Source organism: Gorilla gorilla, chromosome 1 (assembly GCF_029281585.2).
Source record: "Gorilla gorilla gorilla isolate KB3781 chromosome 1, NHGRI_mGorGor1-v2.1_pri, whole genome shotgun sequence".
NCBI classification, from domain to species: domain Eukaryota; kingdom Metazoa; phylum Chordata; class Mammalia; order Primates; family Hominidae; genus Gorilla; species Gorilla gorilla.
The window spans coordinates 81,928,379-81,956,338 of NC_073224.2; the positions used below are offsets into that span (position 1 = coordinate 81,928,379).

The 27,960-nt window shown below is 39.1% G+C and overlaps 1 protein-coding gene across 13 annotated transcripts in view; it reads right to left on the minus strand.

Moving 5' to 3' along the window:
- RABGAP1L (RAB GTPase activating protein 1 like) overlaps positions 1-27,960 on the minus strand; it is an 815,258-nt gene that overhangs the window by 154,173 nt on the left and 633,125 nt on the right. For 12 of the 13 annotated variants that reach the window (XM_031012360.3, XM_055366257.2, XM_055366261.2 and 9 more), the window contains one exon: positions 21,813-21,941. In XM_031012360.3, coding sequence (XP_030868220.3) covers positions 21,813-21,941 — 129 coding nt within the window. Of the gene's footprint in view, positions 1-21,812; positions 21,942-27,960 lie in introns of those variants that run through there. The other variant, XM_063710720.1, reaches the window with a different exon arrangement.

The window sequence follows — 27,960 nt, forward strand, 5'->3', positions numbered from 1 at the left end:
TTCCCACTCCTTGGCCCAGTCTCAGTCACATGCCTATACTAATAAAAATGAATTTTTATTTCACTTTTGACAATTCAGAACTGATTTTAGTTTGCTCATCACAATCCCTATGAGAACAGGTTTTATTATCATCTTATAAAACAGAAAAGAAAATAATTTTAGAAGCCAGAGGAGGCTGGGAAATATAGTCCAGCTGTGTCAGCAGAAAGAAAAGAAAATAGATTTGGTGAACAGTTAGCCAATCTCTGCCACAGTGTCTCTCTCTGAATATTTTACCTTATCTGCAAATTCATCCAGCTCTTCTGTCCGAGGAATGTGAATTTAAATGAATGGTGTATTTATTGCATTGAAATTCTACTTTAAAAGATTTGCCTCTCAGTGAAATTTACTATAAATTGAATTGCCTATAAAAGGTAAATTTTCACTATCATTACATCCTGACTTGTTCGATTATGAGTTCAACTAACTAAGAATATTTTAAAAACCTCTTTACTTTTATTATATCAAACAGTGGTACCATCTCCATTAGCATTCTTTATTTATCAAACTTAATGTTTCTAAAACTGAACTCTTGATCATTCCCCCCTCCAAATTTCCTCCTGACTTCCTCAGCTCAGAAAAAAAGACTTCTGGAGAAGCAGTTTTTCAAGTCAGGTGCTTAGGAATAACCCTTTATATTTTACTCACTCTCAAGTCTTTCATCTAATTTATCAGCAGGTTAGATACATTTTACCTTCAAAATGTATCTTTAATCCATTCATTTCTTCCAGTTTCCTCTAATCCAAGTCATATCTCCCTCTCACCTGGATTACTGCTACAGTTTCCTCTCTCCTTCCATCTTTAGAGAGGAACCCTTCAAAAGATTTGCAGGATACAATTCAAACTCTTAACCAAGGCCTTCAAGGGCTTGCATGAATCTGGTCCCTGGCTTCATCTCCAACCTCATTTTCCAGCACTTATTTTGTTCTATGTGTACCAGCCTTTTATTTTTTTGAAAAAGGCTAAATACCTTTCTTACTGAGGGCCTTGCAATATAGTATTGCTTGTCTAGAGAGTTTTGTGCTTTTCTTTTTATGATGAAATGTATTTGCATATAAAAATATAATTGATATATATGACTCCCACCCATTCAAGCACTAAGGCTAAGACAGGCAATTATCCCAACAGCATGTCTGTGGGAAGAACAGGTTAATGGGGAGGGGGGGGGGGATGGGCTTTTTTCTCCTAGTTCACTTACTGAGAGAGAAGTCTTTGAGAGTCCTGGCTTTGCCTTTTGCCTCCTGCACAAGATCTATTAAAGCCCATGGTTTTGGCCACGAGAGATTGGCAAATGCCCAGAGAAAAAAAACACAGGTTTAGAATTTACTTTTTTTTTTTTTTTTTTCAGACGGAGTTTCACTCTTGTTGCCCAGGCTGGAGTGCAATGGTGCCATCTTGGCTCACTGCAACCTCCGCCTCCCAGGTTCAAGCGATTCTCCTGCCTCAGCCTCCCAAGTAGCTGGGATTACATGCGTGTGCCACCACACCCTGCTAATTTTGCATTTTTAGTAGAGAGAGGGTTTCCCCATGTTGGTCAGGCTGGTCTTGAACTCCCAACCTCAGGTGATCTGCCCGCCTTGGCCTCCCAAAGTGCAGGGATTACAGATGTGAGCCACCGTGCCTGGCCTAGAATTTACTTCTATATCAGGATTCAGACTTTTTCATAATTCCTGGCTTCTAAAAATGCTCCTTATTTTCCTACTAAGCCACACATTAAAAATTTTTAATTATTTTAGGCAGAACTTATATTGACATCTAGTCTACTATTTTTCCAGAAATACAAGCTCCTCTAAAAGCATACTTAATTATTCCTCTTTAGCTGGTTAGCTCCTATTGGTCTGTTAGGGCCTCAACTTAAAATGTCACTTCCTCAGAAAAGTTCTCCTTGATCGTCATTCCTCAATCTAAGTTAGCTTCCTACTATTTTCTGTCTTAAAACAACTTTCTGTTTCCTTTTGTAACATTTATCACAACTTGCGATTTTATATTATTTTTGTGTTATCTGTCCCTTCCATTATCCTGAAAGCTTCAGGAGGATAGGAATATTTTCTGTTATGATCATAACTGAATGGAGTGCCTACTGCAGTACCAGGACCTAGTGGGTACATAATAAGTGGTAAAGATTAAGTGAAAGAATGAGTGGATGCCATGTAAATGATCATACTGCACTAGAGTAGTTTTAAATTCTGTTACTGGGCTGGGTGTGATGGCTCATGCCTGTAATCCTAGCACTTTGGGAGGCTGAGGCAGGTGGATCACTTGAGCCCAGGAGTTTGGGCAACATGACAGAACCCTGTCTCTAACATATATATATATATATATATATATATATATATATATACACACACACACACACACACACATACATACACACACACACACACACACACACACACACAAATTAGCTGGTTGTGGTGGCATGCGCCTGTAGTCCCAGCTACTCCAGTAGCTGTGGTGAGAGGATCTCTTGAACCTAGGAGGTTGAGGCTGCAGTGAGCTGTGATCACACCACTACACTCTAGCCTAGGTGATGGAGCGACACCCTGTCTCAGAAAATAAAAATAAATACATTATGCGACTGATAAATACTGGCAGTAATAATCAACTTTTAAATTTTGACTGCCTTCAGAAAATATGTAGTAAAGTGTAAGATTAGTACAAAAATAGTGAGTAAAAGAGGTAGTAAAGCAAAGACTCTGAAACCATACTGCCTGGATTCAAAATTTGGCTGTGTCATTTATTAGCCAAGTAGCCTTCATTAGGGACTTACACATTCTAGGCCTGTTTTCTGATCTATAGAATTGGGTCAATAAGAGTATTTACTTCATGGTGTTGTGATGATTAAATGATAAACATGCCAGGCATACAAGGAAGCAGGATATTATTGCTATGGTGGTTGCTATCACTACAAAGTTATTTTTAACCAATGCACTGCTTTCAAACAAAAATGGCAAACAGCGTAGAATCATAAGGGAAAAATATGTAGGAGTGCCAAGCTGGAGAAAGGAACCTGGGGCTACAGATGTGCCAGCAAAAGTCATGAACACACAGAGACAGCCAGGAGGAAGGTAGCCGGTAGTGTCTGTGGGTGTGCCCACTGTCAGCACATGGATGTAACTGACATAGAGGTCGTGGGAGAACGGGCTGCTGGACGGAGCCTGAACTGGGTCTGTGATCTCCTTTTGCAACATGCTCATAGCACTTAGTTCCTAAGATCCATCACCAACTCTCTGTGGGGAAGGATATCTTTGGATCTGTTTTTGGGCGCAGTTCATCTAGAATAGTGGGGAACACCAGCCAAAGAGGCAAAATTAAGTTGTGCACCTTTTGACAGCAGCAAGTATCTCTGGGCATTAAAGGCAAGTTTTGTCTAATGTAGTAGTTTTCCTGATACATGCAGTACTCTACTCATGGACCTCTTTTTTCTTTTCCTTTTCTTTTTCTTTTTCTTTTTTCTTTTTTGAGATAGAGTCTTGCTCTATCGCCCAGGCTGGAGTGTAGTGGCACGATCTCGGCTCACTGCAACCTCCACCTCCCAGGTTCAAGCGATTCTCCTGCCTCAGCCTCCTGAGTAGCTGGGATTACAGGTGCCTGACACCACACCTGGCTAATTTTTGCATTTTTTGTAGAGACAGGGTTTCACTATGATGGCCAGGCTAGTCTCGAACTCCTGGCCTCAGGTGATCCATCTGCCTTGGCCTCCCAAAGTGCTAGGATTATAGGCATGAACCACCACACCTAGCCTGGATCTTATTTTTCAAAAGACAAAATACTAGATCTTTTGAATTTTCTTTTGTATTCTTTCTTGTTTCCACCGCATTGTTCTCCAAATACTGAGAATGTATTACACGATCTCCTCTCCTTTGCTTACCCCCAACTCCACTCTCCTACCTTAGGTCTTAGATCAATCTAAAGTTAAGTCACTAGAATTTGGATCTTGTGATATTTCACTGACTATACAAGTCTGATTATTTTATAAGGAACAAAGTTGTAGCGTTTTATCTAGACATAAAGCTAGTTCTTTTTTAGTCACCTAGAGGTTCTACCCATGAACCTCCATGAAAAATTTACATTAAGATGAGTCTAAATATATTATCCATACAAAGAATCTAAGGTTATATCTGTTGGGATAAAATGACTAATGCTGAACCTTGAGATGAATTAAAACAAGAACAGATTAACTAGGGCCAATCAAAGAGTCTGTCTATAGCAAAACACTGAATAGTTAGGTTGATATTATATGGAAAGCTTTTATTTGGTTCTCTCATATTTTCAATTGGTCAGTGTCAGAGAAAGAATTGCCAGTTGTCCTTTCTTTCAGACAAGGTGGACTCATCCTCAGGAAAAAAGGGCAACATTTACCCTGAAAAACCAACTGTAATATTCAACTTTAACTTCCTATTTAAATTGGAATATATGAATTTAAAGGTCAGCTGCTGCTGTATCTTGGCTAAGAATGTAGGTACTTTGGGAGACTCGGAGTACTCTCTTAGTCTTTAATTGCAATATTCTCAAGTGCTATTTTCTTAAGAAAGTGTTCATGTTAATTTTGGCAAATGTATTCTCTTCCTCCATTGATTTATGTTGTCTAAAACATTCTTTTTAGAGTTAGCATTGTTCAACAGAACAATGAACCAGCACAACCAAAAGATACCAAAGTATTATCAAATTAAAATAAAATTAAATAAACAAAATTGAAAATTTCCCTCAAATCTCCTATAAATTATTAATAACCATGAGGTAGACAAACAATTTTGAGCCTCCTCCGAACTCTGGAAACCCACCTTTCTGATGTATGATAGAATCAGTATCATAGGTTAGATGTTCCTTGTAATCAGAGTATCTCTACTCAAATGTTATTACCAATTCATAATCATCTACTGTTTCTGCTATCAGAGACCCTAAACTGATGCCAGGTTCACTCATTCATTGGTTTTGTGAAGTATTTTTGTTTTGTTTGAAAAATAACAGCTCACCAGGTGCGGTAGCTCATGCCTGTAATCCCAGCACTTTGGGATGCCGAGGTGGGCAGATCACCTGAGGTCAGGAGTTCGAGACCAGCCTGGTCAACATGATGAAACCCTGTCTCTACTAAAAATACAAAAATTGGCCAGGCATGGTGGCACATGCCTGTAGTCCCAGCTAGTTGGGAGGCTAAGGAAGGAGAATCGCTTGAACCTGGGAGGCAGAGGTTGCAGTGAGCCGACATCGTGCCAGTGCACTCCAGCCTGGGAGATAGAGTGAGACTCTGTCTCAAAAGAAAAAAAAGAAAAATAACACCTCATGGCAAAAAAAAATCAAATTATATAAAAGGAAATTATTAGATCACATTATAAATAAAAATAAATAGATTAAATTAAACAAAAAGTATTAACGAGTAAAAGCAAATTTTATTGAATGGGAAGGAAGTCTCCTTTCCACACCAGACTTTCAGCTCTCTCCTCAGAAACTAAGCTAGTTTGTTTTTTGTACTGAAACACAAATTTTCCATGCATGAATGTGGCAGATTGTTACAGGAATGGCTTCTAATCAGTCATGACTCCTGGTATCCCTTTCCCTCGTGGTATGTTTGAAACAGCTTGATAAAGTGTTTGTGCACTGGATCTTGCCTTCTTGAGAACATGGATCACAGTATTGTGAAGATGCTGAGCATGAGTAAGCATGGCGAAAGAGGGGCCCTGTTCTAAGCTGTTCCAACAGTTGAATGCTACCACATGAGTGAATCCAGGAGATACCAACAGAAGAACCACCTAGCCAACTCACAGAATCACGAAAAATATTGTTGTTTTAAACCTGTAAGTTTTGGGATGGTTTGTTATACAGCAATAGATAATTGATACAATGGGCAACCATAAATATGCAGATATACTCATGACAGTCTTTGAATTTATGAAGAAAATAAACGGATAATTATGAAATGCATAAAAAAATTGTACATCAAAATATAAAATGTGATTATAACTTCATACATAAAGATGGAAATAACTAGTCTATCATTTGTGATCTATTAGTAATTATATTACATTAGTAATTACATTAGCAATCTTTTGACTATAAACTCTTTTAATCTGACATTCTACTCTGTTTTAAAGTCTGTGGCATATACATCTTAGCCTCAATTCTTTCAACACAGTTATTTTGATCACACACGACTAAGAAGCTTACGCAAATGAAACTTGAAAAAACTTTTAGTATCCTAAAATCACTGTATAATAATCCAAAAAAATCTAATAGGGATGAGGGAGGGCATCTGGTTATCCACAACATCAAGGAAGAATGATGACCTTCTATCTAAGTCTTAACGGTCTGGAATGGTGGAAAATTCACAAATTTATATTGCATGAGCCCTCTAAGCTACACAGTATAATAAACACCACTCTTAAAAGCAAAATTCAGACAGATTTCACTTTTTATTTCATTTTTCTATAGGAATAAACCTGGAATACCACTCAGTGTAACATTTGAGGATTTTCCTGTTTATTACCAGAAGTATTTTCAGGGAAAATGCAAAGCCCAATATTCTTCATCTTTTATAAACAGGGTTCGTTACCTCAATAAATATAAATAAATAGTAGATGGACTCCTTGATTCATCTACTATGCTAGGTGTTGGTTCAGGCATCTAGGGAGGGGCAAGGAAGAGTCACAGCCTTGAGGACCTCACAATGAGAGAAACTAGAGTCATAATGACTATCTTGGTTGTACACTAATTATGGACTACATTGTGCCAAGTTTCTTATTTATATTATCCTATTTATAATCTTGATAGCAATCCTATTTCATAGAAAATAGGATCTCCATTTTACAGAAGAGATAACTGAGGTACAATAAGTAACTTGCCAGAGATCAAACAGCTACTAATTAAGTGGAAAAGGCTAAATTTAAACTCCAACAATGTGGCTTCAGAAAACCACGTTCTTAACACCAACAGTGGTGCTCTAGTGTAGGAATTGCCAGAGTCAGAATAAATAACAGCCTAGGTTTCCAGAGCAGGTGATGTTTGACTGCAACCTAAAGGGTAAATAGGAGTTTGCTTGACTACATAGCTACAACAAGGAATTAATTTAGCCAATGCTTCACACATGTGTTTAATTTAATTAATTCTTACAACATCTCTGTGCAGTAGGTATTAGCCTTGTTTCACGATGAGGAAACTCATACTCGAAGGCAATCAAGTAACTTTCTCAGGAGCACTCAGTAAGAACTGGAGCCAGAATTCAAACCTAGACTTGTCCACTCCCAAAGCCTCTGCCTTCTCCAGGCACTCCACAGACAGAAAGCAACCTAGGCAGCAGAAACAGGATGTGACAAGGCCATGGCAAACTGGTATGAGTGAAAGGGAAGTGTGCCAACCTGAGGTGTGTGGGATTGTCTTGCAGGTAACAGGGAGCTTCAGTGTCCTCTGAGGAGTGATAAACTGAGGTTAGTTTTCCAGACAGACAACTCAAATGGTAGCATGCAGAGGAAACTAGAGGGGACAGAAACTAAAGCCAGAGAGACCAGTTATGAGACAGTTATAGCACTCCAGACAAGCAATGTCAGGAACCTGAAACTACAAATTCTGATGGCTCTAAGAAGATCCTACTATGTCAGACAATCTTCAAAATGTTTCCTTCACAGAAGCAATGTCTGCCATCTGGCTTCTTAAATAATGGCCATCCTAAAATTTGGTCAAAATTTAGGGACAAAAGTTTTTACGTAAATAATTCTAGAAAGTAAACCAAGTCCCTGTGTCCTATATAGTATTCAACATATGTTGTTGCTTAAAATACTCTATTATAATACAATATAGACTTTCTTCTACCACTGGACATTGTGCAAAGATACAACTTACTTGCACAATTCACTGCCTCTCTTTCAGGAAAAGAGAGGAATAAGGCAGGTTGTGGTCTGCATAACATAGGATACAATATAAAAGCAGGATTATAAGAAAGTTAATGCAACAAGACCATACTAGAACAGGGTATATAAGGTAAATTAGAACTTCTAACAAGCTATCATGCATGCCAGAGAAAATTCCTTGCCAACCAAGTGGGCTGATAGAAGTGGAGGGTGGAGCTGTAAAAAAAATAGGATCTTTTAGATCATCTGAGAGTTTAGGAGAAAATGGGTGATGTTGGGTATGCTGACAAAAATAGGAAACTGTCACATGTTATAAGATATTGGAGGTATAGCTCAGAGCTGCCAAGCAAGATTCACGTTCAGAAGAGAATGTTTTCAGAGAAATTGAGAAGAAACGTGCACTCAGTTACTATGAGAACAACACTGTCATGGGGTGAATTGTGTGCCCCCCCAATTAATATGTTGAAATCCTAATTCCCAGTACCTCCAGTATCTGTATTGGGAGATAAGGCCTTCAAAGAGACAATTAAGTTAAAATGGGTCCTTAGGGTGGGCTCTAATCCAATATGACTGGTGTCCTTATAAAAAGAGATTAGAGCTGGGCACAGTGGCACATGCCTATAGTCCTTGCTACTCAGTAGGAGGCTAAGCCATGAGGATCGTTTGAGCCCAGTAGTTCAAGATTGCAGTGAGCTATGATCACACCTGTGACTAGCCACTGCACACCAGTCTGGGCAACATGGTGAGACACCATCTCTTAAAAAAAAACAAAGACAGAGAGAGATTAGGACACAGATAATATAGACAGAGGAATAATCATGTGAGGATACAATGAGATGGTGACCATCCCATGTGGAAACCAAGAAGAGAGGCCTCAAAAGAAATCAACCCTGCCAACATCTTGATCTCGGACTTCTAACCTTCAGAACTGTGAGAAAGCAAATTTCTGTGGTTTAAGCCTCCCAGTCTATGCATCCAACCAGCCTAAACACATATGAAGAAATGCTCATCATCACTAATCATCAGAGAAATGCAAATCAAAACCACAATGAGATACCATGTCACACCAGTCAGAATGGCTTTTGTTAAAATGTCAAAAAATAACATGTTGGCGAGGCCACAGAGAAAAGGGAATGCTTATACATTGTTGGTGGGAATATAAATTACTCTAGACACTGCGGTGAACAGATTAGAGATTTATCAAAGAAATGTTGAATTACTATTTGAACCAGCAATCCCATTACTGGGTATACACGAAGAGGAAAATAAATCGTTCTACCAAAAAGACACATGTACCTGTATGTTCACCACAAAGCTATTCATAACAGCAAAGACTTAGAATCAAGCAGGTGCCTATCAACGGTGGACTGGATAAAGAAAATGTGGTGGCCGGGCGTGGTGGATGTAATCGGGCGCTTGTAATCTCAGCACTTTGAGAGGCCGAGGCAGGTGGATTACCTGAGGTCAGGAGTTTGAGAGCAGCCTGGCCAACATGGTGAAACCCCATCTCTACTAATAATACAAAAATTAGCTGAGGATGGTGGCACACACCTGTATTCCCAGCTACTCAGGAGGCTGAGGCAGGAGAATCACTTGAACCCGAGAGGCGTGAGGCAAGATCGCACCATTGCACTCCAGCCTGGGCAATGAGAGTGAAACTCTGTCTCCAAAAAAAGAAGAAAAGAAAACTGAAATCACCTTTTCTGCAGCAATGTGGATGCAACTGGAGGTCATTATCCTAAGCAAACTAATGCACAAACAGAAAACCAAATACTACATGTTTTACTTATAAGTGGGAGCTAAACATTGAGTACACCTGGACACAGAGATGGGAACAACAGATACTCAGGACTACTTGAGGGAGGCAGGAAGTAGCCAAGAGCTGAAAAACCACCTGTTGCGCACCAAGCTCACTATCTGGGTGAGAGATTCCTTTGTACTCCAAGCCCCAGCATCTCGCAATATATTCATGTGACAAACCTGCACCTGTACCCTTGATTCTTTTTTTGTTTGTTTGTTTGTTTTGAGACAGAGTTTTGCTCTGTCGCCCAGGCTGGAGAGCAGCGGCGCCATCTACAGTCACTGTAACCTCTGCCTCCTGGGTTCAAGCGATTCTCCTGCCTCAGCCTCCCGAGTTGGGATTACAGCTGGGATTACAGGCATGCGCCACCACACCCAGCTAATTTTGTATCTTTAGTAGAGATGGGGTTTTGCCATTTTGGCCAGGCTGGTCTCAAACTCCTGGCCTCAAGTGATCTACCACCTTGGCCTCCCAAAGTGCTGGGATTACAGGTGTGAGCCACCATGCCTGGCCATACCCTCGATTCTAAAATAAAAGTTGAGTAAAGAATCCTTCCAGTGTGTATTTATTTTGTTAGGGCATCCCTAGAAAATGAATGCAGATGTGAAACAGCAGACATGAGAAACAGAAACAAAAGTATGACATCTTCAGGAACCAATTTTGTAAGAAACTTCAGCTAAAACTTTTCAGGATAAAAGTAGCAAGAGTTAGTAGGAAGTATGGTGACCCTACGGGTTAGGGATAACAGAATAAGGCAGTGCCTGGAAAGGCTAACACACTGATAAATCTGTTGAACTTGTGCCACAATGAGAACGTGACGCTTCTCCTAGCCTAAACTACTATCAGAACACTGTTTTACCACCTCTTTATGTCGTTTGTACTCCAAGATTCCCTCACATTATAAAAATCAAAAAAGCAAAACCAATAATGAGTATTTAAAAGAGACTATATTAACTACATATACAGTAATGATTTGGGTAGGAAGTGCCTCAGGATAAGAAAAAAGGCAAAAGGTAGATGTTCTAGATGAAAGAAATAGCTCTGTTCCCCTCACAGGCTGAAGTAACAAAATCCCCAAGTCAGAGGGTTTGGCAATGAGAAAAGAATGCCCATTTAATCACAACTATTAACTACAGCAAGGAATATAATTTTCTCCTTAGTATTTGTTGTCTTTAAGTGGAACTTCAGAAGGCTTGACAAACAACAGTTGGAGATATGTGAACAACATTTAAAATATTTCGCTTTTTTTGGTTGCTATGGTCATTTACATGTTGCTGCCACCATTTAAAAAAAAAATTTTTTTTAGGAACAGTAGGGGAGAGAGGAGGAGAGAAAAAGGCCCAAGAGTGAAATAAGCAATTTCTCCAGAATATTAATTAGATTTAGTTATTTGCAAGGTAAATGGATCTGAGTTGGAGAAATGAAAATATGAATAATTACTCAGTAAATCTAATATAATTATATTTTATATTCCCCAGAGTAGAGGCATTGGTATCTAAAACAGTTGTGCTTTAAGTGTTTAGAATACTAAACCCTCAGGATCCAATGTCCCAGCCTTCCTAATGTAACTTATCTGAAACACCTAAGACATTTAAGTTTATTTCTTATTTATTTAGAGACAGAGTCTTGCTCTGTCACCCAGGCCGGAGTGCAGTGGCACGATCTCAGCTCACTGAAACCTCCCCGTCCTGGGTTCAAGTGACTCTCCTGCCTCAGCCTCCCAAGTAGCTGGGACTATAGGCGTGTGTCACCATGCCCAGCTAATTTTTGTACTAATATATATATAGATATGTATATATCTATATCTATATATTTTTTTTGAGACGGAGTTTCACTCTTTCGCCCAGGCTGGAGCGAAGTGGAGTGAACTCAGCTCACTGCAACCTCTGCCTTCCGGGTTCAAGAGATTCTCTTGCCCCAGCCTCCCTAGTAGCTGGGATTATAGGCACGTGTCACCACACCTGGCTAAATTTTGTATTTTTAGTAGAGACGGGGTTTCACCCTGTTGGCCAGGCTGGTCTCGAACTCCTGACCTTAGGTGATCCACCCACCTTGGCTTCCCGAAGTGCTATGATTACAGGTGTGAGCCACTGCACCTGGCCTAAATTTTGTATTTTTAGTAGAGACAGGATTTCACCATGTTGGTAAAGCTGGTTTCAAATTCCTGACCTCAAGTGATCGGCAAAGTATCCCAAAGTATTCGGAGGCAAAGGCAAGTATTACAGGCATGAGCCACTGTACCCAGCCAATTTCTAATTCATTTCTACTGATACATAATAATTGTACATATTTATGGAGTACATGTGATATTTTGCTCCATGAATGCTATGTGTAATGATTACATCAGAGTACTAGGATATCGATCACCTCAAACATGTATCAATTCTTTTTGTTGGGAACCTTTTGAATCTTCTATTTTGAAGTACACAATAAATTATTAACTATAGTCACCCTGATGTGCTACTGAATACTATAACTTATTCCTTCTATCAAAGTGTATGCTTGTGTGCTCATTAACCAACCTCTCTTCATTTATTTTTATTGTTGCCTAACATAATGAAATTATTTCCAGTGAGAAGCAACAAGGGTTCAGAGGAATGTTTTCTTTTCTTCTGTAAATCGGATCCCCAAACACAAATCATGAAGCACACTTTAAACATAATGTTAATATGAATTCAAGTGATAATAAATAAATAAAATTCAAAGAAATGTAGAATCACGGTAAATGGTTGCGGGAAAATTATTGATTACTGCTGTTCCCAATAGTGAAGACAAGTTCTAACGTTATGGCAACTCTGATAGATATAAATCACAACTACTGGATAAAGGGTAATTGGCAAAACATTTCAGAAAGGTAAACAAAATATGGAAACTCTTATTTAAGAGCATAATCATTAGGTTTTGATCCATTATAAGACTGCTGGGTGTGAATTAGGTGCAGGGAAAAAAAGAAAACTTAAAGTTTTTGAAGAAAAATAAACTACTAGGTGAGATAGCAATTCTGATATTCTTTTTGTTGTTAATTATGCATGGAATGCACATAGTTCCAATTTTGGAACATCTATAAAGGCATAATGCTCTATTCCTATGGTTTACTACTTCTTTTTCTAAGAAAAGAGTTGCCCAAATATAAATCAATTTTTATATCCATTAGTTTACCCATCAGGTTAATTTTAAAATGTATGCATGGCTTTCTTTTTAATGAACTGCCAGAAAATGACTGGCAGAAGTAGGTACAGGTAGAAATAAAATGGCAGAAGCAAATAAAGAAGACAAATGTGTTCTAGCTCAGGGGTCCCTACCACCAGGCAGCGGACCAGTACCGGTCATTAGGAACCGGGCCACACAGAAAGAGGTGCCTCGTGGGAGAGCAAGCATTACGGCCTGAGTTCTGCCTCCTGTCTGATCAGCAGTAGCATTAGATTCTCATAGGAGCGTGAACCCTATTGTGAACTTCACATGCAAGGGATCTAGACTGCTCTGTCTATGAGAATCTAATGCCCTCCCCCTCCACCATGGAAAAATTGTCTTCCATGAAAATGATCCCTGGTGCCAAAAAGGTTGGAGACCACGGTTCTAGCTGATTAGGAAGGGCCACAAAAGCTGAGTTTTTTAAATGTGGAAGGTGCCTGATGCCTAAGCATCTGGAGCTCTGACCTGTTTCCTCTGCCTGTTATCAACTGTTTCAGAACATGTCCAACATTAACATGTTCCCTGCTCACTGGGAATAAAACAAAACAATACCCCAATCTAAGGTGCACTGAAGACTATGAGTGTTAATAGAAGTCTCAAAGGCAAACAGTGGCAAATGCTTTGATATAGAAACTACTTCATTATCAATTTTTTTTTTGTTTGAGACACAGTCTTGTTCCATTGCCCAGGCTTGGAGTGCAGCGGTACAATCTCCACTCACCACAACTTCTGCCTCCCGGGTTCAAGTGATTCTCCTGCCTCAGCCTCTCGAGTAGCTGGGACTACAGGCGTGCGCCACCATGCCCGGCTGATTTTTGTATTTTTAGTAGAGACAGGGTTTCACTATGTTGGCCAGGCTGGTCTCCAACTCCTGACCTCATGATCCACCCGCCTCGGCCTCCCAAAGGGCTGGGATTACAGGCGTGAGCCACCGCACCCAGCTTTATTATCAATGTGTTAATTATCACATCTGTATCCTATAACATGATAACATTTCTCCAGCAGAAGATTATGACACTAAACTTAACAACTCAAATGTGTTTGTCAACATATAGAGGTCTTTATAGAAAAGGAACACAAGATGTGTTTTAATCAAAAGTGAATCTTTTCAATGGTGTACATAAAAGCACACATTTTAGATCCATGAAGTTGACAAAAACTTCTGTAGGACCTCAGTGCTAATTCAAAGAAAGCCTCTATTTCAGAGAGTACATTCTTGTTCACGTACAGCAATAACAGCCAGGAATACATAGCAAACAGCATGAAGAAATTAGAGGTAAATTGCTTTTAATGCAATGGTTCTTTACAGTTTTGCTCTACTGTGAAAGTTATTTTCAAAAACATTCAAATCCAGTTATGAATATGGAGGTCTTCGAAGAAAAAAAATTAAATTCTAGATAAAGGAATCTACCACTGTCTCATTAAAAACATGATTTGTGAGGGGTAAGATCAAATTGTATTTGCAACTTTGGGAGAGCAGAAAATAGTCCAGCACAATATATAGGTAATTGAGCTGGAGCAGAGCTTAGAATTTTCTGAGGCAAGTAGGTGATAAGTAACATCTTATCATTGGTAGCTACCTCTTTAGCACGGGGTAGGAAGACAATTTTGGTGTGTGAGAAGATGCTGGGTCAGGATTCTGTTTTTAACCATGAGTGCCCTTCCTCATTCCCTCATTCCCCCTACCTGCACTGCCTCTGCCATCTTTGTCTATTCCTCCCACAATGCATTTCCAACCCTTAATCATGTGATCAGAGTAAAATGGTAGTGATGGTGGCAGAATTATTAGGACAAAGAGAAGTAAATCATAGGAGGTGGCCATGAATGCCAAAATAGTAATTGGCATGGTTTTGCTGCGATCACTGGAAATTATGAGCACAGGGCAGTTTTGTATTTTTTTTTCTTTTTGAGATGGAGTCTCACTCTGTCGCCCAGGCTGGAGTGCAGTGGTGCAATGTCAGTTCACTGCAACCTCCACCTCCCGGACTCCAGCAATTCCCATGCCTCAGCCTCCTGAGTAGCTAGGATTATAGGCACGTGCCACCACGCCTAGGGAAATTTTTGTATTTTAGTAGATACGGGGTTTCACCATGTTGGCCAGGCTGGTCTTAAACTCCTGGGCTCAAGTGATCCACCTGTCTCAGCCTCCCAAAGTGCTGGGATTACAGGTGTGAGCCATCACACCCGGCCTTTTCAAATATTTTGTAGAGACGGGGTCTCACTTCATTGCCCAGGCTGCTCTCAAACTCCTGACTTCAAGTGATCCTCCTACCTCGGCCTCCCAAAGTGTTGGGATTACAGGTGTGAGCCACCATGCTCAGTCCAATTACTGGCTATCTCTTCCATTTTCCATCCTCTCCCCATACTAACCTTCTTAGAAAAACAGTCTCATCTTCATTTCTCTATTTACTCACCTGCTATTTATTCCTTGAATCATTGGCTTTTATTTGTCATAACTTAACTGAAACTACTTTCATTAAGACCATTAAGGATGTCTTTTCGTTAAATATTGCACAATAGCCACTTTGCACTTCTCAGTACCTTATACATGACCTCTAGGTACCACTGACACTTGTTCAACTCCTTCCTTCTTGAAAACAAACACCTTTTCCCTTAGTGTTCACAGTCATACTCTTCTGGGTTTCTTCCTGCCTTCTAGTCTCACCAGCTTCTATTCCCTCGTCTGTATTTTACATGTGAATGCATCTATCTTCCACCCTTCTCTCTGCTCATTGTATATACTCCTCTATAAGAATTCACCCACTCCCATGGTTTCAATGCTGATGACTCCCAAATGTCTACTTTTAGCTCAGATCTCACTTCAGTATCCACCTGCCTATTGGATATTTATATCTACTTGGATATGAGTTATGGATATGTACCACGAACAACATATTCAAAAGTTAACTCATTATCTTTAGTGCTTATAATTTGTTCTCTTGTTTGTTTCCTTTCTCAGTGTGATTTCCACCAAGTTGCTTAAGTAAGAATCCTAAGTGCTATGGCTGGCTCTCTTTATCTGCCCTGATGCTCACATGTAATCACTAAAATCTGTTAATTTTATGTCTTGAATGTCTCTGGAATTCATCCATAATTTCTTCAGCCTATTACAAAAACTCTGGTCTCTTCTCACCTAGATGACTGCAACAGATCCTGAAATGGTCTGCCACCAATACCGAATCTTAACCCTTTCAATCCATTCCCACACAGCAACCAGAATGACCTTCCTAACAATAACCTGATAATTTATGTCTCCTATTTTAAATCCTTCAGTGCTTATCACTCCCCTCAGGATAAAATCCAAATTGCTTACCATGGTTTACAAGGCTCTGCACAAGCTGGCTGGCTCCTGCTTACCTCTCTAGTCTTTTCTCTATCTACTCCCCTAACTGCCTCTCCCTCCTTGCAACCTACTCTCCAGTCATGACCTACATTCAGGTCTTGGGCAACTCCATATTTTTTTTACCTATGGGCTTCTGCATATTCTCTGCATGAAACATCCTTTTCCCTGCCTTGATACACCCCTTAACTCCTAATAATCTTTCAGATTTCATTTTAACTCTTACTTCCTCTGAAAAGTCCTCTTGGCATAGTTCCTGGGACACAACAGGCACTCAATAAATAACTTTTCTTTCCTAATTTTCTTCCTTTAGGTTAATGTCAGATTTTGCCTTTTAATTTTGCTCAAATTATTTTACTAATGAAATACAAGTGAAATAAGCTAACATATTTTAAAAAGCTCTATTATAAAGCTCTACCAACAGAAAATTTTGGATGATTGTGCTTATGAACTTTGCTACTACTGAAGTCCATCGTAAATATGGTACTTGGAACATTATTCCAAATAAAAATCAACTTGAAAACAAAACAAAACAAAAAAAAAGGACTGACCGAGTGCAGTGGCTCACGCCTGTAATCCCAGTACTTTGGGAAGCCAAGGTGGGTGGATCATGAGATCAGGAGATCGAGACTATCCTGGCCAACATGGTGAAACCCTGTCTCTACTAAAACACAAAAAATTAGCCAGGCATGGTGGCGCGCGCCTGTAGTCCCAGCTACTCGGAAGGCTGGGCAGGGGAACCGCTTGAACCAGGGAGGCGAAGGTTGCAGGAAGCAGAGATCGCGCCATTGCATTTCAGCCTGGTGACAGAGCAAGACTCCATCTCAAAAAAAAAAAAAAAGACTTGTTTCTTAGCCTTTGGAGAATACTTCTCAGGAAAAGTTTACATGGCCATAGAGCTAAGCTACATATGCACCTATTTGAGCTGTAAGGAGGCATAAAATACTGAATCATAAACAACCAATCAAATACCTGACAGTTTCTGACCAACGGGAATGGTAATTTCATCAATTCAACCTGATACAATATAAATGGTATTGAATAAAAATATGTAGAAAAACAGGTAATCAGATCAAGAATTATAAAGATTATATGTATATGCACTTAATAAAGCTATATATTATGAGGCCTGGTGTGGTGGCTCACGCCTGTAATCCTAACACTTTGGGCGGCCAAGTGGGGTGGATAACCTGAGGTTGGGAGTATGAGACTAGCCTGATGGAGAAACCCCATCTCTACTAAAAATACAACATTATCCGGGCGTGATGGTGCATGCCTATAATCCCAGCTACTCGGGAGGCTGAAGCAGGAGAATTGCTTGAACCCGGGAGGCGGAGGTTGCAGTGAGCTGAGATGGCACCATTGCACTCCAGCCTGGGCAACAAGAGCAAAACCCTATCTCAAAAAAAAAAAAAAAGCTATGTATTATGTTACTAAGAAAAACAAAATGCTCATATGTTCATACAAAGAAATTCAAATTTCTGGTAATTCAGAGTCTCTGAAACCAAAATCCAAGTTTAAGAAGCTCTGCAATGGCAGCATTTTTAACTATAAGGCAAAAATCAAAGTATGATATTTAATAAAAACTGACTCCCTGGGAAAATACAGGATATTCATATTAGGCACTTTAAACATCTTTTATTTAGGTCTTGATTTCAACATTAAAAGTAACCAAATGACTGTTCAAAGTAAAGCCTGATGGGTCAATATGTTTTCTGATTTTGGCCTAGTTGAAACCATAGGAACAGAAGGGTTTTAGAATAACTTGGAGTCACATTAGTTAAATTACCAGTTTAGAAGCTATTGAAAATGTTCCTGATATTTAATGTCATACAAGTTTTGGAAAAATAAAATTATTTATCCAATCTAATGTGCTTTATTAACAAATCTTATTGGTACACTCACAGAAATAAACCACATACAGAGCTAACAAGTTATTTTTTGCTTGCAACTGCTGCATCTATTTTAAAGCCAGTTTCAGTTTCACTGAAATCACTGGTTACAGTTCCTTGAAATTAAAGGAAAGTGATTATTTTGGGGGGTAATTAAATGGGAACATGTCCATTCAAAAAAGACACAACTATATACAACACCAACTTTGAAAATAATTTAAAAATTTTTAAAACTTGATTACTTTTGGCAGAAATTCTATCTTTAATCTTAAACAGGCTATGGATAAGGAGTTAAACTTTCTTGCCTATTCCACGCCTGCAGTCACCTTTGTCCATGAATGCTTTGTCTAACACATAAGTCTCAGTCTATAAGTCCATCATCTCCTAAAATTTCCAACTGCCAGCACAAGCTGCTGTAATGATGGCATGATGACTCACATCCTTACCTACACATGCACTTCCATTATTCATTGTAACACCTCGTCATCTACAGCCTCTCATGGGTTGTGGCAGATCAGAGTGGGGAACGGGGAGGTGGTAGGAACAGTGGGATAGGTCTTAGTGTTTTTTCAAAACTACAAGCTATTGTAAAATCGATTTAGTGGGTTGTGGTCAGCCTTTTGGTTTGGGGATTTTCTTGGGATCCGGGGAGAAGTTTAAAATAGAATACAATACAATACAATAGGTTGGGCAATGGTGGCTCACACCTGTAATCCCAGCACTTTGGGAAGCTGAGGTGGACGGATTACTTGGGGTCAGGAGTTCGAGACCAGCCTGGCCAACATGGTGAAACCCTGTCTCTACTAAAAATACAAAAATAGCCAGGCGTGGTGGCACATGACTGTAGTCCCAGCTACTCAGGAGGCTGAGGCAGGAGAATTGCTTGAACCTGGGAGGTTGCAGTGAGCAGAGATTGTGCCACTGCACTCCAGCCTGGGCAACAGAATGAGACTCCATTTCAAAAAAAAAAAAGGAAATACAATACAATAGAACAAAAAACACCAGAGTGCCTCAGTGTAAGGGTAAGTATCTCTTCAGTTATGTGTATATAAGTACGTACATATAGTCATGGTCTTGACATAAAAGCAACCAAAATATAGGTCTTGGTTTAAAAACAATTTTAGACCTTTGGATTGGAGACCTACATTCTAGTCCCAGCACAATCCCAGCCCAATACTGGACGACTTATGTCTTCCTTCTTTCAGTTTCACCTCACATCTGCCTCACAATCATTCACTCTACAATTATATATTATAAATGAAATGGTGTCCTGTGGATACCGTCTTAAATATCCAAGAAAAAGGCATTCTCCTTAGATAATGCAAAGAAAACCCCATAAAAAACTATTAAAACTTTACAAATTATTAAATTATTAAAAATTTTAAATTATTGAAACCTTATTAAAAGCTTTAAAAATATTCATATTTACCTATTCATGTCCAAAAAATTTATTCTGGTTGTACCCAGCACTTCCCTTCCAGGAGCAGTCCATTTGGATTATATTTTGAACTTGTTTTCTAACATTTTACACTTCTCCATCTCTCAGATCCCATGTTTCTGGACTGATAATAACTAGCCACCTCCAAGAACTTCATAAATTATATTGGAGAAAAAATTTTTCCCTATACATTTCATGTTTTTCAATTGTTTTCCTGGGTTTCTTTTGTCCTCAGTGACTTGGCAATCTTCTGAGATTTCCCTTGAAAACCTTTAACTTTTCACCTTACCTGTATCTCTTATTTCTCTACTCTTTTATTCTTAGAAATAAATATTTTATTTTAAAGGATGCCTACAGCATTGACCCAATTTACAATACTTCTCTCTGGCATCTCCGAAACAATCAGTTGGCTGAAGCCTACCTTTCAAACTCACCACCCACAAAATTCAGTCAAAGGCATCATGCCCACTAGAATATACTTTCAAAGTTACAAATAAATGTGGCTTACACTTTGGCCAAATAAAACAATCAGTCGTGAAGGCTTTAAAGAGTTTGCATTTCAGAATGAAAACTTCAGAAATCCATCTTTCTTATGATAGCTTTGGAAAATGATCTCTTTGAACACAAAGCTCACTTGAAAGACAAAATAATTTTTTTCTGCCCAGTTACTTACTTTCAGTGTTGAACTGTACTTTTTAACATTTATAATTTGATTTAAATTTAAAATGATTGTGTTATACCAAAAAATGTTACAGTGGCTCTGGTGCCTAAAAGAAGTCTGTGTCAAAGTACCTTTTAAGTAATATGCTTAATAAGTTGATGGTGACTCTTATCTCCTAGTTGCGTAGTTCAAAATCAGTGCAATCATTTTAACTCTTCTTTTCTTCTCACACTCACATTTAATATATCAGGAAATCTTATTGGTTCTCTTTCAAAAATACTCAGGTTCCAACCATCTCCATCTCCACTCCATCTCTATCTCCACTGTTAACACCCTGCTTCAGTCTATCATCATCTCTCAAGAGGATTACTCCAAAATCTCCTGTCTGATGTCCCTACTTCTCTTACCTTCCTATGGTTGTTTTTAACAAAATAGCCATTGTGATCCTTTAAAAACCTCAGACAGATCATATCATTGCTCCACTAAAAACCCTGCAAGAGCTCCCTGCTTCACTCAAAGTAAAGCCTAAATGCTTACAATGGCCTACATTTTCTGGCTCTTTGTGAGCATTCTTACTACTCCCATTTAATTCACTTCACTCCAGCTGCACTAGCCTTCCTGTTTCTCAAGCCCACCCGGGCATGAGGCAGTCTCTGGACCTTTGAACTGGCTATTGACTCTGCCTAGAAAGCTTTTCCCCAGGACATCTCCATGACTAATCTCTCATCTCCTTTGTTGACTCAGTGAGGTCCACATTGACTATCTAATAACAATCATAACCTTTGCTCCCCCACCAATCCAATCTCCCTTTATCTTCCCCTACTCTCTTTTTTTTCACAGCTATTTATCACTTTCTAACATGTTAAATAAATAATATATTTATTATGTTGCTTATTGTCTGTTTCCTTCTGCAAGAATGTAAAGTCCCTAAGACCAGGATCTCTGTTTGTTTAGGAAAACAATTTATATTTATGTTATGGTTAGGTAAAAAGATACCCTGGTATATTGTAGAGGTATAAGAATTAACATCAGTAAATTGGTTCCAAATATTTTAAGAGTGCTCTCTCACCTTAATACTACAACTTTCTGGAAAGAGTTTTCAATTTCAAATTGATTTATAAAATGTGTTTAGCTTTATCAGACATGTGACATGGACCAATGTATCCACAGATATTTGGCAGGTGTGGGATGGGAATGGGCAGATCAAGACTCAAACTTTCCAAGTCACTTAAAGAAATGAAAGCATTGCCTAAGCAAGCTTTTCTTGCTTTGTCCTAAATAATCTTAAAACAGATGGCAAAAGCTAAATACTAAGTCTGCTTCCATGGAAACCACTATCACAGCAGCCCACTCTAGAGCCCCACCTATGAGATAAATGTTTATCTTCCTATTGTTATAATCTGAGCCTGCCAACTTTAAGTCCTACTAGAAGGTACAGCTACTATACACACATTAGCCTGACAAACACATCTGGGAGAAATCAGTTCATACACAATCTAATCTTAAACATAATCAAACCTTGCAACATATAAAAAAAATTTTACATAATTTGTCATATTATTCTGCACTCATATTTTACCTTTATTATATAAAAACTCATGTTCTTACTTTAATATTGCAAGCCTGCTCCATCAGTCTTCTTGCATTTTCCTCTGCCCTGTATCTCTTTGGAAGCTGAACTCTAAAGAACTTTAAAGCACCTTCAAAATCAGCCTGCAGAAGGTCTTCCTTTGAGGTCTGCAAAATAATCATCAAGAATCGTCATTACATTTCAGCCTGCTTTGAGGACAAATATATTTCAAAAAGAATTTATATTTTCTTGAATATACTTTTATAGCTAAGATCTAAGTTAGTTCCAAACATTTTAAGAAGATATTTCCAACATTTCAATATTTAGATGATGTTACTATAAGCTGAAATAAATCACCGTAAATCACAGAAGCAATCTAAGAGTTAATGAACAAACTAACATACTGAATTCATATTACCTGAAAATTAGAATGATGGTTCCTGGTAAAGCTTACCAAGTTATAGCTCTGAGAAAAGAATAAGGCTAAAAAAGGAAAAGAAACTGGACTCTAGGACTAATCTGTGACTTCAGCTCAATGAACATTTTAAGGATATTATTAAAAAGCTGGCTGAAGACATAGAAAATGCAACCAAAATACATCAGTTACACAATAAACACCTAATGGGAAGATGGCTTTTCAACTAATGACAGCAGCAGTTCAAGTGAAAAGAACAGGAAATTGATCCCATACCTTGAAGAATGCTATGAAAAAGTAAATGAAACAAACCACCTAACTACTGATCTCTTCTGAAAACTGTTTACCAAATTTACTTCTTCAAAAAATAAAAAACCATTTGGAAATAAATATATCTGTGCACAGAAAAAAGACTAAAAAGAAAACAAAATGTTTATCTGTATAGTGGAATCATGGGTTACCACTTATTTTTACTTTTTTTGAGACAGGGTCACCTGTTGCCCAGGTGGGAGTGCATAGTGCAATCATGGCTCCCTGCAACCTCAACCTCCCAGGCTCAAGTGATCCTCCCGCCTCAGCCTCCTGAGTAGATGGAACTACAGGCACACACCACCACACCCAGCTACTTATAATTTTTTTTTTTTTAAATAGAGATGGGAGTCTCACTCTGTTGCCCAAGCTGATAACTCCTGGGCTCAGGGTATCTTCCCACCTCAGCCTCCCAAAGTGCTGGGATTACAGGCATGGGTCACTGTAACCTGAAGGTTATTTTTTTCATTACATTTTGTTATACTTTCTGTATAATGCTTTTATAATAAGAAAGACAATAAATATTTTAATAAACAGCTATAAACAACTTTGGCAAACACTGTGATACATATTATAGATTTAGGAAGATGAGTACACAGAAGCCAAAAACAAATTAGATGTTTTACAGTCAGTACTTAATAGTCAAAAACTTCAACAATTAAAAAAGCACCCAGAAATCACATAACTATATGCTGTGTCAAAATATTACTTTATTTAAATTAAAATATAAAGCTGATTAAAGACTGCACTGAAAAAGTAGGCAGGAAGCCAGAGAAATTCCTGCTTGTAACAGGGTCTCAGTTTTCGTCATCACCACCCTTGTCCAAGTCATTATCATGACTAGCAAGACATGTAGTCCAATCCTAGCAACATCTTGTAATCTAGATTTTAGCTCGATATAAGATCTGAGTGAGACCTTCTCTGAGCGCTTAAATTCTTCCTCCTAGCCCATTCCCCACCAATTCACTTTCCAGTTTTATATCTGTTCCCCTTCTTCCCCTCTTTGTCTGTCTTTCACACTGCTATATCCACAGCAACAAGAACAATGCCCAGAATATAGGAGGCACTCAAATAAATTTCTAACAGAATAAATGAATGAAATCTACTTTCATCTCTCTTTTGCTACAGTTTGCTTCCCTTTTCCCCTGCCCTTTAAACAGAAATGTGAAAGAAAAGAACATATTCATACCAGGCAGTTTCACAAAGGTCCACAAATTAGTAATCAAAAAATGGAGCTAGGCTAACAGTGGTAATGAAAAAACAAAAAACTCCAGTACATCTCAGATTTCTCTTTCCTCATAAATATACAGATGCAATAGCAACAAGTGGTGGAGAATGCTTAGCATGCTCTCAACTCACCTTAACTTAGCTGGAAAAGGCAGTTACTGGAAACAACTTCAGTCTGAGAGAGAGCCTCTCTAACTAAAATATCAACTGCTGAATTATGGGGGAAAGCATCCAGCTACCAATTCTACCAGATGTACCACACATCCCTAGACTTCCTTTTTCACATGTAATACCAGTTCTGATGATTAGCTGTCTGGTAGTGGTTTGGACAATTCCAGACAAACTGCTTCCAGGGTTTGTGGAGAAACAGGATTAACCCTTTCCTCACTACCGAAAGTCCTCTGAAGGCACCTCTTCTATTTTCAATGCAATTAACCTCTAGCTACCTGGAAACAGATGCCCCAAAATGGTGATGAGCGATCTCTTCTCTGCAGACAGTAGCATAGTTACCTAATTTTCTAATATTGCCAAGGCCTAATTTCAAATCCAGCCTTTTAGCACATACAAAAGCAGATAGATTGGTATCAAGAATGAGGAATCCTACATTCTCACACACCGGACCTCTAGTCAAGCAGGGATGGCCATGTAGGCAGAGATACTGCTTAGGAGAGGCTAATAGCCTCAGGGAGGGTACAGCAATGGGGTTCCCACCAGGGTGGGGCTGAAGCCTAATTCAGGTTAAGTCTCTGGATACGAGAAGCCAGAGTTCCCTGTGGTTGTCCCTTCCTAGACATTGTTGGTGTTGATATTGCTGCAAATCACATGGATTGCCCAGCTCAGTTAAGCTCAAGAAGAGAGGAGATCTGGCAACCATGGGGCAGGGAGGCTCAAGTATACAAAGGTGTGAAAACTGCATCTTATTCAATTTGCTAACCTCAGCCTCTGGAGTACTTAACACATTAAAGGTACTCAGGGTTGCAAAGGATGTAATAAATTCATTTTAACTTCAACTCTGGCAAACTTGTAGTGCTATGTAAGTTTTCCCATTTAAAAAATGGGAATATCTTTAATCACAAGTATTTGAGAATGAGGCCGTGCTTGGTGGCTCATGCCTGTATTCCCAGCACTTTGGGAGGCCGAGGCGGGTGGATCACTTGAGGTCAGGGGTTCGAGACCAGCCTGACCAACACGGTGAAACTCTATCTCTACTAAAAATATAAAAAAAATTAGCCAGGCGTGGTGGCGCATGCCTGTAATCCCAGCTACTTGGGAGGCTGAGGCAGGAGAATCGCTTGAACCCAGGAGGTGGAGGTTGCAGAGAGCCGAGACTGCACCATTGCACTCCACCCTGGGCAACAAGAGTGAAACTCTGTCACAAAAAAAAAAAAAAGAAAAGAAAAACCAACACACACACACACCAAAAAAACAAGTACTTGAGAATGAAATAATTTAAGGTATAAGAGTGCATTTTTTGAACTCCAAAAGAAATATAAGGGGTGATAGCATCTGTGTTGCTCAAATATGCTCAAAAATAGATATCTTAGTGGCTAAAAGCAGTACCTTGTTCTCACTGAATTTTTTGTTTGTTTTTTGTTTTTTGAGACAGGGCCTCAATTTGTTGCCCAGGCTGGAGTACGATGATGCAATCATAGCTCACTGCAGCCTCGAACTCCTGGGCTCAAGAAACCTTCCCACCTTAGGCTCCCGAGTAGCCAGGACTACATGCGTGTGCCACCATGCCAGCTACGTTTTAAGAATTATTTTTTGGCTGGGCACGGTGGCTCATGCCTGTAATCCCAGTACTTTGGGAGGCTGAGACGGGCAGATCACGAGATCAGGAGATTGAGACCATCCTGGCTAACACGGTGAAACCCCATCTCTACTAAAAATACAAAAAAAATTTTAGCCGGGCATGGTGATGGGTGCCTGTAGTCCCAGCTACTGGGGAGGCTGAGGCAGGAGAATGGCATGAACCCAGGAGGCGGAGCTTGCAGTGGGCCGAGATCGCGCCACTGCACTGCACTCCAGCCTGGGCAATACAGTAAGACTCCATCTCAAAAAAAAAAAAAAAAAGAATTTGTTGTTGTTGTTGTTTTGTTTTGTTTTGTTTTTGGTAGAGATGGGGGTCTTGCTATGTTGCACAGGCTGGTCTCAAACTCCTGGCCTTAAGCAGTCCTCCCACCCAGGCCTCCCAAATGTTGGGATTACAGATGTGAACCACTGTGCCTGGCCTCACTGATATTTTTAATTCCATAAAGTGGGCAGTTTAAGTTGGAAGAACTTATATTTTTCTTATGGGCTGCAATACAGCTAATTTCATTGTGAACGAAAACAAAAATGCCAGTAAGAAAAAAACACATAAAACAAAAACCTTGCTGCCAGTATTCTAGAAGACAACCTGTAGTTAGTCCTACTTTGATTCTGATGGGTTTTTTCCTCCAATTTTCTATCTCCGAGAGACTTCCATAATCACTAAGTACTACCTCAAATGCCTTTGTAATGCCATAAGCAGATTATAAGCTTACAGAGATAACTCTTCATTTGCTGACAACTGTATCTACGAGGTTTTTCCCTCTACAATCAAGGGATAGACACTTCTTGCTCGGCAAAGATTGGATATTTTCTTGTTCTGCAAAGATTTGGATGTTTCACTAAGAATTTATCAAAAGTTGTTTGGCTTTTTTTTTTTAAAGAATACTTTTTCAATCATAATTCGTACATATGTATGTGTATTGTCTACATGGTGGGGTCATAAACTTTTTCTTGATTACATATTCACGGCCCAAAATAAAAAAATTTTTAAAAGCCTAATATAAGGTCTGACTACAGAGATAAACATAATTAATATTTTATTACATGATTTATAGTCCTTTCCCCCATCATTACATACATATCTTACACATATTTAACAAAATTTGAATCATCCTATACATATTATTTTGTTAAATATATATGCTTTACAGGCCAGGCATGGTGGCTTACACCTGTAATCCCAGCATTTTGGGAGGCCAAGGTGGGCGGATCACTTTGAGGTCAGGAGTTCGAGACCAGCCTGGTCAACATGGTGAAACCCTGTATCTACTAAAAATACAAAAATTAGCCGGGTGTAGTGGCACACGCCTGTAATCCCAGATATTCTGGAGGCTGAGGCAGGAGAATTGCTTGAACCTGGGACATGGAGGCTTCAGTGAGCTGATATTGCACCACTGCACTCCAGCCTAGGTGACAGAGTGAGACCTTGTCTCAAAATAAATAAATAAATAAGCTTTATGAATGTCAAGCATTAATGTAATGTAATTAGTCTAAAATACAAGTAGTAGTGCTGTTTATGAAAATAAAACATGGCGTCAACCAGGGCTCCAGAACCAGTTCTCACCATCCTAGTGCTACTATCTCACCATCCTAGCACTAATTATTGTTATTATTGTTGTTACTTTTTTAGAGGCAGGGTCTTGCTCTGTCATCCAGTCTGAAGTGCGGTAGCACAATCATAGCTCACTAGAGCCTCAAACTCCTGGGCTTAAGCAATCCTCCTGTCTCAGCCTTCCTAGTAGCTTGGACTACAGGCATGCACCACCACACCAGGCAAATTTGTTTTTTTGTTTGTTTCTTTTACAGATGGGGTCTTGCTATGTTGCCCAGATTGGTTTTTTAACTCCTGGCCTCAAGCCATTCTCCTGCCTCAGTCTTCCTAGTAGCTAAGATTACAGGAGTGAGCTACCATGCCTGCACACATACTAATTATTAATGAGCTGGCTCTGCAGATAATTAGTGCTCATAATTGAGTTTATAATTCTATGAATACTAAACCCTTACCCTGACAATGAAGAGGCTTAACGAATGATCTTGCGATCATAAGATCTATGCTTTAAAAATGTACCCCTAAAAGGCAGACTAACACTTCAAAAACCAAACCAAGTACCCAAAATAGGTTGTGCTGGCTTCTGGTTTACAATTATACATCTGTGCTCATTGTACAAAATCCCTTCAGGCTAGAAAAACTGATTTAAACTGGAAAGGCTGTTCCTCAACTGGGAAATTGTTAGAGCTTTTCTATATTGCTTTCAGAACAATGGCGAGGGAAGAGTAAAATAATGAAAATGCAACTCCTTTCCCAACATTAGTTAAGTAATGTTAGCCAGAAGATAATACGAATAAGATTTAGACAATTTCAATAAGCAGAGGCATGTTTCCTTCCCTTGGAAAATAAAGAAAATAACTCTACCAGCTTTTAA